The 19191-nt window shown below is 41.7% G+C and overlaps 1 protein-coding gene across 1 annotated transcript in view; it reads right to left on the reverse strand.

The window, feature by feature from the left end:
- The window catches only part of VGLL4 (vestigial like family member 4), a 75572-nt gene extending 57668 nt beyond the window's left edge, over positions 1–17904 (reverse strand). The window contains exon 1 of the mRNA XM_057384343.1: positions 17816–17904. Within this exon, the coding sequence (XP_057240326.1) occupies positions 17816–17879 (64 nt within the window). The 5' untranslated portion in view covers positions 17880–17904. The remainder of the gene's footprint in view (positions 1–17815) is intronic.
- Positions 17905–19191: the final 1287 nt, after the last annotated feature.

Here is a 19191-nt window from a genome sequence, read left to right on the forward strand (position 1 = left end):
AAAGCATAATTTAACAAAAAGCCAAAAACACTGAGCTGGAGACATCCTCCTCTTCACCATCAGAAAGCCATTTTCAGGATAAATATTTTAAGRTATTATTTTTGACATTAAAAAGTGTTTAAAGAGTATCACAATGCTTGTAAAAACCAATGATTGGCACATTTAAAAGGGCCAGGTAAAGGATTTTTTGGGGCAGCCCTACAAACCTGCACTGCACAAGCACACCTGAGCACCTGGCACAACCTCAGCCCATTTTCTGCAAAGAAAGATTGACTGGTCCTGAATTATGATTGAATGGAATYTTATCCAAAAGGTGCTGTGAAGGTGATTTGAGGGTTGTGAAGGTGATTTAAGGGGTTGTGAAGGTGAATTAAAGGGTTGTGAAGTTTAGTGGCACACAAAAATCCTTCAAGGAATTAACAATCCTCCCTGCTGAGCTTTGTGTGAGCAGGGAGAATAAAGTTTGGGTTCCACACTAAGCAATGAGGAAAGAACACCCAAATATCAAATAATTCTTGAATAGCAGGTAGGATTAAATAATATAAAAATTGGTTTATGATCAGGAGTGTCCTATTCCAGGCATTGTAAACCCAGAAGCTGAATTTAATTKCTATATTCAAAATATCAAAATGTCAACCCAGAATTTCAGTATAAGTTATTCCCCTAGCAGGGCCTTATGTAAAAATTACTTTATGGTCAGAAGCRCTGTSTTTCAWGCATTTTGAACCCAGAAGATTGRATTTAATCCCTATATTCAAAATATCCAAACTCCAGCAGAATTTCAGTGTAAATGATTTCCCTAATGGGGAAAATTGCCAGGAAAAGAATTGCCCCCAATATTGCTCTACAAAACTGGAAGAATTGCCCCCAATATTGCTCTACAAAACTGGTACCCACAAGAATTAAAGCAAAGCTGAATTGATTTGGCTCCTTTATCCTCCAAAACAGATAAAAGGATAAAAGGATTTTTCCTCCCCTCCCATTGCCCTCCCTGCCCCTGTGCCAGCCAAACCCCAAACTCCTGAGTTATTCCYAGTTCCTGGACCAGTCCCTACTCGTCCCAAACTCCTGCCCAACCAGTCCCAGCTCAGTTGTGCTGCCAGCATCCCTGGCTGGATCCCAAAGCTCACTCAGAGCTGCCAGCCCGGAGGGGCTCAGCCTTGKGGATCCCTGAGCCCAGCAGCTCCTTCTGCAAGGCTGGGATCAGCAGCACAGCCAGAACCATCCAAAATCCAGCACCAACACCTCTGAGCTGCTCCTCGGCTCAAAGGGATTTTTACAGGGGTGGTAGAAGTACCCAAAGATCAGCTTCAAACCCCTCCTCCAGAACAGGCACCAGAATGAACCTGGGGGGTTGTTAAATATGGAGAAAATCATTCCTGTGGGGGTTCTCCTATAATTTCCTTTTCCTTTTAATTCCTCCTGCATTATTCCCCATCTTCATTCTCACTCTGAGTGAAGTTACGGGCTCTGAACACACATTTACATTTAAATATGTGAGTATTTGTAACAACTTGTAAAACCAGGCTCATTTTCCTCAGTACAATCATTGCCTCAATTTATTAAAGCAAAACTCATGTGAAATGCATTTCTCCAGCCATGCTATTGGCTTAATTAAAAATAAACAATCAAATACAGAAAATCTTAGCAATTTACAGCTTGAGGAGAGGCGATAACTTGTTCTCCTTTCTTTTTTTTGGAAATAGCCGATTTCCTTCATCATGCACTTCACTCAGGTAGATACACCAGTGAATCATTCCATGTTCTTAAAAATATTTTAAAATATCTTATCTTTTCACAATAGTACTCGGTGGTGGAAAATCAAGAAATGTTAGAGGTGTTTAAAACAGCAATAATTTGATTTTTTTTTTAATTTCCATGGGGTTTCCAGTAGAACCAGCCCCAGCCCCAGCTCCCAGGGCACCTCCCTGGGGTCCYGAGTGCCAAAGGAGGGGACAGGAGCCCTGCCCCTGCAGCTGGAGCAGAGGGGGCTGACAAAAAATAACCACAGACCACATAAACTGAAATCAGGAGACTCYACTGATGAAAACTAGAACCCAGCAGTGATCTTGCCCCTTTTCCCCCATRTTCTTCATGTCACAACTCCATAATACTTCAAAGTTCCGATGCTTTTCTTAAAGGCCCTAACTTCTTGAAGTTTCTCAAACTTTCTTAAAAGTTTTCTCAAGGGCATCTGACAAGATTGCACACTATTTGTATTTTAATTTTTTTTCCAGCTTTTAAGTCTAACAGATAAAAAAAATCATGTAAATTAGACCTCAAAGTGAATACACAAACTCAGAATGAGAAATTAATGAAAACTTTTTAACTGAACAATTCTGAAGGCCARCTGTGAAAGTGCCAAAATGTTTGGCTTGGGCAGAACACAACAACTTTAAAAAGTGTGGATCAGTAAAGAATGTCAAAACTAATTTTCTTTTAGGTGTCTCAGTCATCAGATGCACTCAGCCATGTACTCAGAACAAACTCTCTTATCTTCAGCTTTCTCTGAAATCAGATACTCAGACATCCGTAACAGAGCTGAAGAAATTATTCTATTTTCCAGTTACTTTCCACAAAGAGAAGAATGCACCTRAACTGAAGCCATGCATTTTCATTTTTGAAAAGGTGAATTTTCTACTATCGAATACAGACGATAGATTGGAAATTCAGAATTTCCATCTGCAAGGAGCCCTGCAAACATGAATATATTCAGCTTTCACCTCCCTGGCAGCTGCAGAAACACGGGCAGGAAGATGAGATTTCCCTGGAGGCACAGAAGCCGGTCTGATCCTGACTCTCCACGCCTTGCTTTCACCCACTCTGCTCATTACAAATCAAAGAACTCCTGCTCTGGGTATATTTTCAGGCAGAACCTGTCGGACCTGTTGATGTCCTGGCAGTGAATTTGAACTGCCAGCAGCCAGCCAGGGGAGAAGATTGATCCAAGAAGTGCTGGTTTGTGTGGGATTTGTGGAGCACCCACCTCCTGCACCCTGCTGCAGACTCCTCTCTTCAGCTTTATTAAGGGGGCATTTCAATTCACATTCCTCCAGAGACACGAGGAAGGCTGGAGCTCACACCAAAGTGAAGCATTTCCTCTCTACAAAGGGGGCACAAGAGACAAGCAGACAATTCCTGCCTGCACGTCCCGCTTTGCCAGCCCAGCACTGCAGCCAAAAAAGTGCCATGGACAGGGCCTGGGGAGCTGCTTGAGCTGCACATGTTTGACATTCCCAGATTCCTGTGGACATCTCAGGGAGCACAATCTGCTTCTCCCCTTCAGCTGAACCCCCCAGCCTGCCTTTGGTGTCAGSAAGGTGCCCTGTCCCAGGTTCTCTGCAGGTGAGATACACCCAGAGCAAATACAAGACTGTGGGTTCCTCATCACAAACCCCCCAATAATTAGAATTCATTTCTGTTGGGGTAATAAGCCCTGCAAAGCAGCAGCCCCAGCACAGAATGTGCAGGATCAAAGTTCACATCTCAGATTATCGGCAGCAGGATGAGCTCCAAAGGGAACGCCATGGGCAGTATCAGATATCCCAACAGATTGTCCCTGTGCACACATCCCATAAGGAACGGGGCCTTCATGGGGCCACAGAGAACACAAACCAGCTGCTCAACCTGGGCCTGTGGGCTCTCCTGAACAAATAATCCTCCCAGCTCAAAGGGGGGATTGTAAAGGACCTCCTCATGTAGGTCCTTTACATTCTGTCAGCTGCTGAAGATGTGCCACCAGTAAATTCATGTCACCAAAAACACAAAACAGCAGCTCAGCTGTGCTGCCAGTGTTAACAACACTCACACATCATCCCTGCCACAGCTCCTAGCTGGATTTTTATTTTTATTGAATTTATGGCACGTAGAAAAACCATCTCTGGTGAGCTGAACAAAACCTGACATTGCTCCTGTTTTCTCTGTGGATGTGTGGTACAGGGATTTTTTGCTCCTGTTTTCTCTGTGGATGTGTGGGACAGGGATTTTTTGCTCCTGTTTTCTCTGTGGATGTGTGGGACAGGGATTTTTTGCTCCTGTTTTCTCTGTGGATGTGTAGGACAGGGATTTTTAGAAGTTCTGGCAGTTGCACTCTGCTCCCCCTACAGCCACTGTTCTCACATCACTCCTCTTTACTGACAGGCAGGAACAGATTGATTTTTTATCCTCCACTTTCTCCTGGGGTTTTCCCCATGCTGAACAAACCCTGAGCCCTCAGAGCTCCCTCATTTCCAGGAGTGAAAGTGTGAACTGTGCTGGAGCTTCTCTGCAGCCAGCACAACTGAGACACTGATATTTGCACACCATTTTTGCTGTGTGAATTTAGGCTCTGTTTTATCCTCCCAGCTCAAAGCYTCCTCGATTCAGGATTCCTTTGCTGGCTGGAAGACTGAATTTGTGTGAGGAACGTCTGTGCAGAGAGGACAATCCCAAAGAAACCAATTAGGCACAGCARCTGCCTTGGAATTCAGCAGCAGGAGGGAGATCTGAGCGCTGCCAGAGGTTATCAAACACCCAACAGCTTGCAAAGTGTGGAGGGGAAAAAARTACTCTAAAAAAGTGATACAACTCGTTTTGCTGTGTTGCATAACAAAGGTTTGAAATAAATCCTGCTCCTTGGGATGGCACGGCCAGAATTGTGCAAATTTGATTAAATTCAATCTTCTGGGTATTAAAATGCTTGAAACAGGGCGCTCGTGACAATAAAGTAGTTTTTACATAAGGCCATACCAGGGGATTAGTTTATACTGAAATTCTGGGTTGATATTTTGAATATAGGTACCAAATTCAGCTTCTGGGTTCAAAAGGCCTGGAGTAGGTCACTCCTGACCACAAACTGATTTTTACATTATTTAATCCCACTTGCTAATCAAGAATTATTTGATATTTGGGATAAGAAGGGCACAGCAGTGATAGCAGACACACAGGTGCCAGGGCAGGACGGCCTCTCAAAGGCAATCAGCACAAACAAAACCCAGCAGGGGCACTAAATTCTCATCTTCACACACTTAAATGCCTACTTTAATATTTAATAAAACAAAGTTTATTCTTGGTGTGATCTGGCTGCACRGCAGTTCAACCCCTCTGAAGAGCGGAGTCAATGAAAATGGTTGTGTATTGATGCAGCGCGTGTTAATCAATCAGTAATTCACCAAAMTGATSCTGCTGTGCCATGAGAAGGCTCTGSTTTCACCAAGYTGGTTTTCTGTACTGGTTTCCAAGTAAAATTGATAAAACATCAGCACAYGGTCTGAGACTGAGAGCAAACTGGGAGGGGATGTACTGACAGACAATTCCTGGGAAAAGCAGCACAGGAAAAAGGCTCACAGGAGTGTCAGGGAGGAGTGAGTGGATGTCCCAGAACCCCAAAGGGGCTTCGAGAAATGGGGACAATTGCTTAATGCAGCACTGGGGCCATGGGGGAAAACAGGGAATCCCAGCCCGTGGAGAAAAGGAGGAAATCCCAGTCCATGGATAAAAAGAGGGAATCTCAGCCTATGTATAGAAAGAAGGAATCCCAACCCATGGATAAAAACGGGGAATTTCAGTCCATGTACAAAAAGAGGGAATCACAGCCCATGTACAAAAAAGGGAATCATAGCCCAGGTATGAAAAATAAGGAATCTCAGTCCATGGATGAAAAGAGGGAAACCCAGTCCACGGATAAAAAGATGGAATTTCAGCCCATGGCTGAAAAGGTGGGATTTCAGCCCATGTACAAAAAGAGGAAATCCCAGTCCATGGATAAAAAGATGGATTTTCAGTCCACGGATAAAAAGAGGGAAGTTCAGCCCACGTACAAAAAGAGGGATTTCAGCCCATGTACAAAGAGAGGAAATCCCAGTCCATGCATAAAAAGAGGGAATTACAGTTCATGTATGAAGAGAGAGTCTCTGTCCATGTATGAAAAGAGGGAATCTCAATCCATAAATGAAGAGAGGGAATCACAATTCGATGAGGGAATCTCAGTCCAAGTGTAAAAAGTGGGAATCCCAGCCCATGTTTCAAGACTTTGCAGGGACTGAACAGCCACCAAACCCAGTCATGCTGTTGTTTTTTTATTTATTTATTTATTTATTATTTTCTCCCTCACATTATTATTTTGTCCCTCACACTATTATTCTGTCCCCAACAYGACACCAGCACAACCTGCTGTCACCAATTTAAACCACAACAGGTCCAGSACCTGCTCCTCAGCACAGTGACAAAACCAAACCCCAGGGGCTGAGAAAACAGYTGTGGGCTGAAAGAGGATTCCAGCAGACTTTCATAAACGATGCTGCAGCCCCTAAAGGATCTTTTAATTTGCCAGTTCCTTTCTACCCGACCTCCAGCTTCATTCCCTACAGAATTCCCTACACTTTCCCAGTTTCCTTCTTACACCTTCACTTCAGAATGACCTGGATGTTGAAYCTTGTGAAACACTTAAATATCTTAATTCTTGGGAATTACAGGCTAAAACAACAATTCACATCTTGGTAAAAAAATCGTGCTAAGAATGTTCTAACCTGGGACAGYCCTGGTCTTCCTTCAGCCCCATTCTCACCATTTCTCACCTCATCTTTCACTCACCCTTAGAATTTTACACCTTTAGAAGAACAACGATCAAATTGCAGAGGTACACTGCAGCCAAAGCTGATGCCACAAACCTTTTATCCCCCTTCTCAACACAAACAAAAGTCCCTCCCCCTCATTTCTTGCTATTTCAGCAAAATGCAAAAGAAACTCTCATTAAAAAAAAAATCATCTATTGCTTAAAAGCATTAAATACTTTCAAATGTTTCATTATGTTAGTACAATTAATTTCTGTGCAATCAAAATAATCTCAGTTCCTKCACAAATGACATTACGTGGATTTCCTTCCAGCCATGCAAAATCAAGGGCACCAATTCACATGGAGCATTTAATTAAACAGTTGGCCCTTGGAATTTAATCCCAGCAATAAACTGCACATTCTTTTTCAGCCCCCAATCTAAGAAGAAAGAAAAAAAAAAAAACCACTCACCACCATAATGGCAGGCAGAAAGAAAATTAAAAGTAAGACCTCAGAGAACAGAGAGAGTAAATTGAAAGACACTTTTAAAAAAACCCTCATTTTTAGTTTCTGTTTCTCAAAGGRAACATCAGTTATGCTACAGCTGTTGGAGAAATTATTTTTTGTGTGTTTTCACAAAAAAAAAAGAAGTCAATAAGTAGCATCAAATATTTGTATAAATGTTTTCCCCCTTTACTTCAATGAACATGGAATTTCAGCCAGTAAAAAATGGAAAATGATGATCCCCTTCCAACTTAATGAAGAACAGGAAACCAAAGAAAAAAGGCAAACAAAGAGTTTGAAAAAATACATTTGGAATTAGTCATGTCAGAATGAAAAAAAACTCTGCCCCAGCCAATCCCAGAACAGAATCCAATCTGAGAAATAAATAAAMGGTCTTCCACAAAACTCTGTGATCAGTACTTTAGACATTTTAATTAAAATTACTGGAGTGGGCCCAGACAGCCCAAACCTGCTGTTATCAATAAGTGAAATTGTGAGGGGAGCACCAGGGCAAGGCTGGAACTGCTCAGGAAGGAACAGCAGWGGTAAAAATCCACATTTTCCTATTGTCAGCCTTCGCCTTGTTCCTATTTAATATCTGAGTGTGACTGAGAGCAGCAGGGCAGTGGCAGGAACACAACTGCATTRGGGTCAGTGGAACAGCCCATAATGCCACTGTGCCCTATTTCTGAAACACGAAAAATCATTTTAGGATGGAGCTGCCAGATTATCAGACAGACACGGACACAGAAATAGGAACAGAATAGCATGGAAAGGGTCGAGGCAGGGGGATCTGCAGACAATGATATTTGAGTTGTTGGAATATTCCAACAGGGTTGCCGGTCTCTGCTCTACTGACAGATAAATGCSTAAATTTAATCTTGAAATCTTGCAAAAATACAAAACTTAGAGCTCCAGTGATTGATCAAGCCATTCAGAATCCAAACAAATCTGAATTAGAAGATATTTTTGTTCTGACATGGCATTACCCTCCCATAACACGCTCTGCCAGCTGTTCCCAACGTGGGCACTGTGAGATTTGGGTGGGGAACTGAAGAAAGGAAGGAGAAATTCATGAAATCTCCTGGTGATGTCCAAGCACATTCCGGCCCTGAACGCTGCTGGCATGCTCTGGGAAGCGAGGAGCCAGCCTGGACACAGTTRCAGTGACCTTTAAAGGCAAAACATCTGCTGGGAGCCATGAGAAACCAGGCTGAGGGATGGATGCAGGGAACTGGGAACCCTCCTGGAAGCAGGAACCCACAGAGGCTCCAGCAACAAGGGGCTGACAGCTCACAGCTCCCCATTGGCATCAGCAGCTCTGATTCTACTCGAAAAATGCACCAAACACATTTTTCTAAATTTCCAAATTCCCTTTCCAGAGCAGACAGCAGTGGAAAGTCCATTCCTTTCCTTTGTATTCAAACTCTGACAAACGGACATTGCTCATAACTGTGCACAAATTTTATTTAACATATTGTCTTTGACACATTAAGAAATTATTGGTTGATAACCATTTTATTAAGGACTACCAGCCGTGGTGATGTATTTAAAGCAAAGTAACCATTCAAATATGCTTCTAAAATTGGAGTTAATAATTTTAAAATAAAGAAATAGTTTGAGTAGGTAAATGTACCATTAGATGATATAATCATGGTCAGGACCAGCATTCTGCAACAAATATATTCTGACATAAATATATTCTGAAATAAAAATGTTCTGAAATAAAAGTATTCTGAAATAAAATGGTTCTGAAATTAAATATTCTGAAATTAAAATCTTCCAGCATAAAAATATTCTGACATAAAATTCAAAAATAAAAATATTCCAGCATAAAAATATTCAAAAATAAAAATATTCCAGCATAAAAATATTCCAAAATAAAAGGATTCCGAAATAAAAGGATTCCGAAATAAAAGGATTCCGAAATAAAAGGATTCCGAAACAAAAATATTCTGAAATTTTCCCAGAGGCAGATCCTTGCACAGTAAGAACCCAGATTTCAACAGTGTTCAACATGAGCACACTGGAATTCCAGAGCACTGCTGGAAAACCATTATAYTGTCAACTGATGAGGTAAATCCAAGGATAAAAACAACTACACGAGGTTCTCACCAGACCTCATAATTTGGAGGTGAGTTCAAAGGGAAAGCAGAAGCTCTCCGTGTTTATAAAATGCAGTATTTTGGCAGGTCAGGCTGAGCAGAGGTGCATCAGACACGGACTGGAAGAGGGACAGAGGGAGCCCTGGATGAACTGGTCCCAGTTGTGTCAGGAGCCGGATCCATCAGGCTCCGGAGAAAGCSAATAAAGGCAGCAGAGTTGCAGCAATGAAGTTCCAGTTGTAGCGCACAGATGTTTTCACACAAACCAAACAGACAACGTGGGCACGACCCAGAAAATAAAAGCGGTTACTGCTCTTGGCACKGCTCCAGAAAAATGCAGAATGAAACTGCTCCCTTTAAAACGAGAAAACACACAAAGGGCCTTTGCTGCCCAGCTGCTGTTTGGAATTTCCCTGCCTTACAATGCAATAAACGTGCATCTAAAGCAAATTTATTCTATTGCTGTGAAATTATTATCACCTAGGACAATACCGTTGCAGGGGATGCACGAAAACACTCCTGTAGTGCAGGGGGCACCTTTCAATGTGTCATTAAGCTTAAAGTCAGAACAGAAAGGGAAAAAAAATCAGAGGAGAGTAATAAATCACTCTCCACYCTTCAATTTGCTAAATAAGAAGCATTTTTCCTTTTAAGCTCAGGAATGACAGAAGTTCCTGCAGTGACATTGTTCAGGGCTGTGCTGCAGATTTGKAGCCAGAACTCTGCTTTCACGAGTAACTGATTTTTGACTCACCAGCAAAAGGGGGGGGAAAAACAAAAGCAAGCAATTTTGGGTTTTGCTTCTTGGGGAAAAAAATGTGTTCTCTTCAGGATGAAGCAAAGCACTGCTGGTTGGTTGGGTTTTTTTTCTGCTTGAACAACAGAACAAAAGGCAGAAGTTAGTAAAGCAGTGTGTTAATTGACTGCATCCTTTTTTTGTTTCGCAAGCCATTCAGTCAGGACACTCACCTCGGACTGGAAACCTCCCTCCTCCTTCAGGCCACAACTTGAATGGCATACTGTAAAYAAATCTGGGTTCCCAGCCAGGGAAAGGAGAAATTCCAAACAGATGCTCATTAACTAAGAAGTCGCATGTTGCTTTTTACAGCGAACTATAAAAATTCTGCCATCATTTCGCTCAGACTGTGTGTTTGAACAAGGGCTAAAGGACCACCTCAATTTTAAGGCAAAAAGAATTKGGTTTATAAAGTTGAGACTGGTTTGAGGCACGGTGTTAAAGAACCAACAAGGAAGCTGCAAATTGCTCCTTTCCAGCCATTCCAGACACTTGATAAAGTGCTGAAATAAGGACCCGCAGAAACAAGTACATTAAAAAAAGTAGAGAAAGCATTAAATAGCCAAATCCAAGTATTGCTGAAATATTTTAACTCCTTTCCTCCCACCAGTTCTGCATCAGTGGCTTTTCACTGCCACTTCCAAGAAAGTCCTGTTTGTTCTCTGGGGAAGAGACATCCTGGGAAGGCACCCTGCAGTACTTCTAATTAATAAAGATCCTTTTTGCTTCCTAAAAGCAAATTAAACAAGCCAAATAATGTGCACCACGGGAAAAAACGACCAGATTTCCACATTTTCCAGGTTCCAGTTGTAAACCCCAGTCCCCTTCCGCAGTTTCCGTCACCTCCAGAAAACTTCACGGCCAAAACCCAAGCAGCGAATAATTTCCCCGCATTGCTGGGGAATTCAGGCCGTAACAAATAATTGTTCTGGTCAGACAAGAGGAGCTGAGCACAGCATTTGAGAAATGGCAATGGTTTGGGAACGGGAGCACTGACAAGTTCCATATGGGATGTGCTATCACACCCCACAACAGCGCTGGGCCAGCTGGGATTTTCAGAGCGCTGGTTGGTATCTGATGACAAATTCCATCCCAAATTCCTCCCTCTCCACTTGCTAGGCAGCTTTTAAAGAGATAATGTTCCAGCCCACACCACCGATTTAGGGGGAATGCCAAAACTGGGGATATTTCATCCCGAGTTTGCTGCAAAGGAGGAAGAAAAGCCACATTTTGTGATTGCCACCCTCAGGAGCTSTGCCCGGGAACATCTGGGATGCTGGAGGATGCTCCAACGTGTTTACAAACTGCAGGCAGCTGAGCTTTTTTAAAAAAATGAATCCCTTTGTCCCTGCAGGAATTTCCATCCCTCCACCCGCCCTGCTAATGGGGTTCCCCTGCTCCTAAACCCATCGAGGCGCCAGGCAGACAAYTGCCCCATTTTCCAGCCTATTTAACAAGCTGAAAACACAACTCTGCTCATTCTCTTCCTTCCTTGCTACGATAAACTCGGAGAAAAAGAGGGTGAAGCTTCCGGGGGGGTAAGAAAAATTCATTGTTTCATTCAAACAAAACAACCCAAACGAGCAGCCTGTCCTACAAAACACTCCCACTTCCAAGAAAATCCTAAAATTAATGGAGTGGCCCTGCCACCACTCACAGGAAGCTGCTCTGTGAGATACTGAGTAACACAAGCAGCTAAAGGTTTTGCAAAGAGCAGAAGGTCAGGGATTCAGCCATTCAGATATTTTGCTAAGAAACAGATTTACTGGTATTTATAGCAGGGAAATATTGGTATTTTCTGTGTGGCTCATGTGTCTAAGAGCAGAACACTCTGAATGTTATTACTCAGAGTTTTATTATTTCAAGCTTTTGGTGTTCATACAACATCAGCTGATTCAGGCTGCATCTCAAGGATTGAACCACTTATGTTTTTCCATCACATTATTGCTCAGCTGAAACATCACATTGCCATACTTTCCCCCCTTCCATTAAACACAAAAAAAGGATGATTTATATCATAAATTCCACTCCAAAACTAACAGGACTCCCTCCACCACKGATCAAGCATTACTTAAATGACAAAGTGACAAATGTGCTTTCAACACCTCTCATGGCTGTAAAGGGATTACAAATGCAGATTTCTGCTGACACTGCTCCTTCCAGCTTTTCCTCCAGGAACTTTAGTTCCCGTCTTGCTGGACAGCACAGATCAGCTCTGACCACAAGCATGGATGCCAAAACACAAAAACTCTTCTGTTACTTAATTACAGATTAATTTCCACAATTAAACAATCCAGGGCATTAAAGTGAGTGCAGAACACCACAATCTAACCACACCTCTAATTTTTAAGACCATTTTTTTGTATTTATCAAATATCCACCTTTTCTCTCAGCCAAAAGAATCCAAGAATCCAATCACCAACCTGACAAAAAGRCAACCTAATCAATATTTGAATTAATCATAAAAGAACCAAAAAGCCACGTGGCAAATTCATTTATATTTATATGAGAAATGACCATGTAGAACTTCTCTCCCTCCTCTCAACCAAACGAGGGAAAGGTCCTGAAGAAGTTACCAAGTTTTAACTGAAGTTTGCACTGCATTGGTTAATGAGACACCCAAGAGCTGTCAAACCCTGATTAAAGACCCCCAAACTTTGAAAGCACTGAAAAACAACAGACACAGAAAATACTGTTCAATTTTTTTTCAGAATTCAAAATAAAAATCTGAGTTCAAGTGCTGTGCTGCCCTCAGCCAAGCAGGACTGCAGCAAAAATTGTCCTGCAAAACAAAAAAACTTCATTACTGCAGGAGACCTGAGAGTCATAGGAAGAAAGAGTTTGAGTAGAAGCATCACAAAATGGTATTTTTCATTAATTGGTAAATTCTTATTTAGGCTAAATTGGGGAAAAAAGAAGACGGGGTTGACAGTGCAGCTTGAGGTTCCATGCAATGACTCCCAAGTAAAGGAACAGCACCCAACACCCTTTAAAGCATGGAATTTCTCAGGGATCCAAACATATTTTAGATGTCAAAAGAACTCTGAGCATGCTCCAGGATGTCCTTATTAAACCAATTCCACTCCTGAAACAAMAGTTCCATAAATGAGCAGCAATACTGAGATATCTTTTCATTCAAAAYKCAAAATTAAATGAAATTTTTAATTYTCCATTTATTTCTTTTTTACAAGATTTGCTATTTTGGACCTAAATGTGCAAATGAAAATACAAAGGGCAAGTCACACAACAATATCATGTTCTGCTGGAAATATTTAATTGTTTCAAGCAATATTTTGCCATTGAATATTTATTGTCTTTCCTACAAGCACTACAATTTCTTCCACTTCTACTCGGAATGGGGTGAACTTGTGAATAGAAAATAATCAAGGATTGTGACATGAAATGCTGTCCTGCTTCCAATTTTTCTGAAGCAGATGAATCTCTAGAAAAAAAAGGAAAACAAACAAACAAACAAACTGGGAAAGGCCCAAAATCTGCCRAATAAACCAAACTTCCAACGATCCTTGAGACTTTCTTCATACCAACTGCACTCACAGAGCAAATTCCATCCAATTCCTCACTTTTAATCAGTCAAAACAGCTCRAGGAGCTGAGGTATTTCCAGTGCTGGTGGAACTGTTCACACAGTGGGATGGAAGCTCTTTAAAGTCCTGCAAACATCGATATTAAAACCCTCCTCGGGCTCACTGCCCGTAATTCGCCATAAATTTACACAACAAACAGCAGCAGCGTGGGTGGAARGTCCTGGTGGTGCTGGAAATGTTTCATCAGGAATATCTTCAACATAAATAACAACATTTGAGCCTAATTCTGTATAAATACTGCTCGGGTTTTATTTAAAATAATAAGCTCAGAGTCATGATCTTCTTCAATACTGWTAAAAAATAATAAATCCTTCTCAACCCAGCCTAGAAGTAGGATCTTTTTTTGGGATCAGCCATCCAAAACAACTGATCRTTGAATATTTATTCAGGAGAAGGGGTAGCCAGCACAAAATTCACACTCCTAATGAACTCCTGATACCAYGAAGAACAGCACAAACCCATCGGTGGGTCCTGTCCACACCAGGAGTTTATTACAAGGCAGATCAGGGCAGGGATTTTAAAGCACAATAATTCTTCTGTGCTACAAATATCAACTGCAYGGCCTGGCTTTATTATTTGAAGTGGATTAGAGCAAACCACATAAAAGGAACTGTTGCCAAACAATAACAGCGTTCACAGGCTGAGGAGTGTGGAACAGCAGCTCCAGGCTGCCCTGCACACATGGGACTGATGGCACATGTGCAAGGGCCGTGGCTGCATCAAAGAGAATTCTTTTTTTTTAAATTTTTTAATGTAATTCTTCATTCAGTTTTGCAAAACTGAAAGACCCAACAGGTATGGATTTGGTTCAAGGYACTGAAATACAAATCCTGTCACCCAGGACATGCTGGTGCCGTTTCGGAGCTGTTTCCAAACCTTTCATTTTTTTTACAGCAGTGTATTTTCTCCTGCTTGCCCACAGCAGACTTTTCACTGTATTACCCTGAGAAACTGAGAAAAAGCATGGGTTTTTTTCTCATTCTTTGTCATATTTTTAAGGTGGGCTTACATTTGGAGGGAAGTATAAGAAAAATAATAACGTACTTATAAAATATATTTTAAAAGACATATATATATAATATTAATATATTATAAATAAATCTATAAATCTATAAATATATTTATGTATTCATATATTTAAATATATTTATATTTTATCTATTTAAATATACATAAATATCTAAAATATAAAAACATAAAATTTACAAAAATCTCAAAAATCTATATAAATATATACATTTCATATATATAGACATGAATATTATATTGTCTAATATATATATAGAATATATACTATATAAAATTTTAAATAACTTAACTAAGTTATTATAACACAGACTAATCTTCCAGTGCTTCCAGCACACTGCAAGCACCAGCCCTCCTCAGCATTTCCCTTCCCTATTCTCTCAATAACAAGATCATGCTTTTAAAACTCCATTTATAACTGAAACAGTTCCAAACCCCTTATACCAGATAAACACAGCGTGAGAATCCCCCTTACTGCTGGAATACTTGATTAAACCCTCCCAGCTTATCCTGWGGTCAGCTAAAAGCAGCCAAAGGGGACCCTGAGCAGGTGAGAGATCAGCACCACCCCAGTGAGAACAGTTCAGGGAAGAGCAGGGACAGAGGAGTAAAGAGGGTCCAGCTCTCATTGGAAACTGCAAAAATCAAGTTCACAATAACCCAYTCAATAGGTTTAATAGGTTCAATAACGTTAAAGGCCATGGTAACAATAAAGTTCCAGCACAGGTGCCCATCAAAGGGTGGTGACTTCTTCCAAATCTCATTTCTGAGCCCCTGAAAGGATCCCAGCAAAGTCTTGCAGGTGCCACTTAGAGATGAGACAGTTGCAGGTTATCTACACTCATCAGGGGAACAGATCATTTRTGGCCTTTCCTGCACTGCTGGCCACTCAGAAATGTGGGACAATCCTTTACCAAGTTTGGCTAAAAATGCCATCATTGCCTTTCTCCTTTAGTTCAGCCTTCTCTGTATTTTCTAAGCACAGCTCCACTGTACCATAAACCCAAAAAACCCTCCCATCTCTGTGGGAAGAGCCAAAACACCCAACTGCTCAGCCTTTTCTTCTCCACAATGAATCTTTTCCACAACACCGTAGTAAAACAAATACGGTTCATAAATTTTCACTGCTGACAAGTGCAGGGTGATTTAAGCTGGGAGCTGTTGAAATACAGTCCATAATTCCTGAGCTCAACCGCAGATGGGACAGGTTTCACCCTTTTTTTCTGATTCTTCTCCCCATCCCAGCAGGGCCAGGAGCAGTTCAAATTGAGCAGCTTAAGTATTTTTGTCTGCCAGCTSTGTGGCACTTGGCTGCTGGCTGAGGTTAAACTCATTGCTTTAAATAATTGTAAAAGTATTTATTCAAAACAGTGCATGGTCTGTGAGCACACTTCAGTATGATGTGGCCCTGCAGAGATAAGAGCATCCCTCATGTTTCAAAGCATTAAATTCACACATTCTGGTGATATTCCTGCACCCCTGGTCACAGCTGGAATATTGGAAACTCTGCAGGATTCTGTTTKAGACCAAGTGAGCGGGGACACAGAAAAGCAGGCAGGACCACAGCTAGAACCTCAACCAGAACTGCTAAATTCGAGATKAAATCCAGCTTTGAGCTGTCTGTGCCATGTTTTAAAGCATTAAATTCACAATTTCTGGTGACATTCCTGCACTTCTGGTCATGGCTGGAACACTGCAGAATTCTGTTTGAGYGGGGACATAGAAAAGCAGGYAGGACCACWGCTAGAACCTCAACCAGAACTGCTAAATTCGAGATTAAATCCAGCTTTGAGCTGTCTGTGCCCACTCTGGAGCACAGAATGAAGTCCTAAAGCTGACACAGAGAGGTGCAGGCTCAGGAGCTGCTCTGCTCTGCTCCTTTGTGCCTCCCAGCACTGCTCACCCTGCAGCACTCGGGGCTGTGACACAGGGAGACAGCATCAGCGAGAAGCTGCAGAGTGGCATAAATCTAATTAAGGCTAAGTGGTAAGACTGCAGGAATGTCAATTAGAACCAGACACACATCAGCTCCCTCACGCTGCACTGAATCAGACTTCCTCTGCATTCCCTACATCCAGCTCAGCATTCATACCCTGTGGAGCCCAAAATCCAACTACACTCAGGCAATACTTCACCAAAAAGAAAGCATTTAAGCTCAAGAAAATTGAGAATATATATTCAAAATATACTTTATAAAATGCAGCCAGAATAAATCTTCCCACCCAGGCCAAAATCATGGTTGAAATTATTTCATCAAGGAGTTCCACTGCTTGTGGTTCATTTTACCTGTAACAGTCAGTAATTGTGACTATCAACCAAATCASCCCTCTGGAGTGGCACCACTAAAAACTCACAGCTTACCCAGCARCAGCAGGAACAGCAAAACCAACATTCACTATAAAGCAGATTTACAGCAATAAATCCATTACTTTATTCACCATTTAAGGCTAATAATTTTCAAAAATATATACAGAACAATAGAAMAAGAGAAGAACAGCTGCATTCATCYTAAAAGGGGTTTTTATGCACTGAAGCCACACACAAAAACAGCTTGAAATGCAAAATAYCATTGCTGCAGTCAGCACCTGCTGAGGTTGGTACCCAAAGTGCACACACCACTCAGAAATCACCGAGCACATTTATTCCTGACCTGCAAAGAGGCACTGCAGCCTTGGCAGAACTGAAAWCATCATTCCACTGTTAGTTAGCCCACGAAACTCTGACCAGGAATGCTAACAGCAAAAATATCACCCAAAAAACAGGCAACACCAGCCTCAGCCATCACTGGCTGTGTGACAATCCTGACATTTCCTTCTGCTGGCAGAGAAAGGCAGATGAAGAGCTCATTGCTGGTGAGAACAGTCAATCTGAGCGTTTGTATGAACCGGAATCTTTGTCACCCACTGCGGGTCTGAAATGAGGACAGGTCCAACCAAAACTCTCAGGGAGCCTGAGTTCTCAGAGTTCAAACTCCCTGAGTTTGACATTGCAGCTTTTTGTCTGACAACAACACAAATGCAACTAGGAAAATATTCACCTTCATCAGAATGGTGAAGGACATTTTACAATAACAGCAATGGCTCTCTCCTGCCCAGGGGGCGATTTACATAYGAGGGTTTGGGTTTGCACCGGAGGAAAACAACCCCTGAAGGGTTTTCTATGCATCTGCATGGCTTAAAACAGTTTCTAAACATCTTGGGCTCAGGAAAATTCCAGGCTGAGCCACGCCGAGGAAGCGCAGAACTTACGTTTCTCATCATCAGCATGGACCAGAGACGCTGCTCTCGACAGAACATCCAAGGGCGTCTCCATTCCTCTCTGGATCCTGCAAAATTCCAARGATCAAGGTTTYAGAGATTTCATTTTCAGASAGTAAACTGAAGGCAACAGCCTCGGTGCTGTGCYAGCTGGGCAGATTTACACAAATCCTCAAATAGGAATATGGTCTACGAGAATTGAGGCCTTCACAAAACCCCTGTGAAAAACAAAAGCCATGGAGAGATTGCCACAGGATGGATTTTATTTTATATTTTTATTTTATTTAACCTTGATGGTTCAAATCTTCTGCAGATTTAAAAAAATTCTCAAACAGGAATATGGTCTGGGAGATTTGAATGCAGAGGCCTTTGAGATGTGTCACAAAACCCCCGTGAAAAACAAAATTCACAGAAGGATTGCCACAGGATGGGTTTGATAACCCTGATAGTTTAAATCTTCTGACCAGAGCACTCTGGTCTTCTTYCTTTTGCTTTTTCTATGCACTAAGTGAATATTGTCCCAGCTCTGCAAAAGTGACTTTTTTTTTTGGAATTGGGATCAAAAACCAGCTGAGCAAAATATTCTTTAGAGCAGACACAATTCAAGCACCTTTCAAAGCAGAAGCATCCTGATTACCAGGAGCATCTCATGTAGGATTTCTTCTGCTGGGTGACAGAGGCAGGTATAAAAACATCCCTGTGCGTAACAGCCAGGTTATTTTAGATATCTGATTTTTTTTTCACCCCTGTCCTTTCCAGGACCTCTGTATAATTTAGTTACCAACCTTTAAATCTGTGATGCTTTTCAGCACWGTGGTTTGTGTAAACACAACAGGTTGACAGAGGGAAGCAGCAATGAACAACAGGAGCGTGACAGCAAAAAGAATAAAAAAAATCATCAAAAATCCAAATTTCTGCTGTTCTTTTCATGTTACACCAGTCCAGGCTTGTTAAAATTGTCACTGCTGAAAACGAGGAAACTCTGGGATTGGATTTCCCACCAACTCCTCACCCAAGAGAACCAGAACCCCAAATTCCCAGTGCTGGAGCTGATTCTCACTGYTCACACACGGTGTAATGGGGTTATCTGCTCCCTCTTGTAAGGGGGTCTGCCTCCCATCCCAAAAACACTGCTGGAGACAAAATCCAAAGAAACAGCACCCCTGTGCTGCAGGGACAGCTGGCCCRGCTGCCCACAGGAGCAAGGATGGCTTCAAATCCACAGGATGCCATCAACTTCACCTCCACACTCCCTGCTGTGCCCAAAGTAGAATCAGCCCAATTTGATTAATTTGATTTTCAGTTTTATCGTATTATTTCATTCACTTGATTTTCAGTTTTATCGTATTATTTCATTCACTTGATTT

This window comes from Malurus melanocephalus, unplaced genomic scaffold, assembly GCF_030028575.1.
Source record: "Malurus melanocephalus ecotype Western Australia unplaced genomic scaffold, MMel_1.1 scaffold_702, whole genome shotgun sequence".
Lineage (NCBI taxonomy): Eukaryota > Metazoa > Chordata > Aves > Passeriformes > Maluridae > Malurus > Malurus melanocephalus.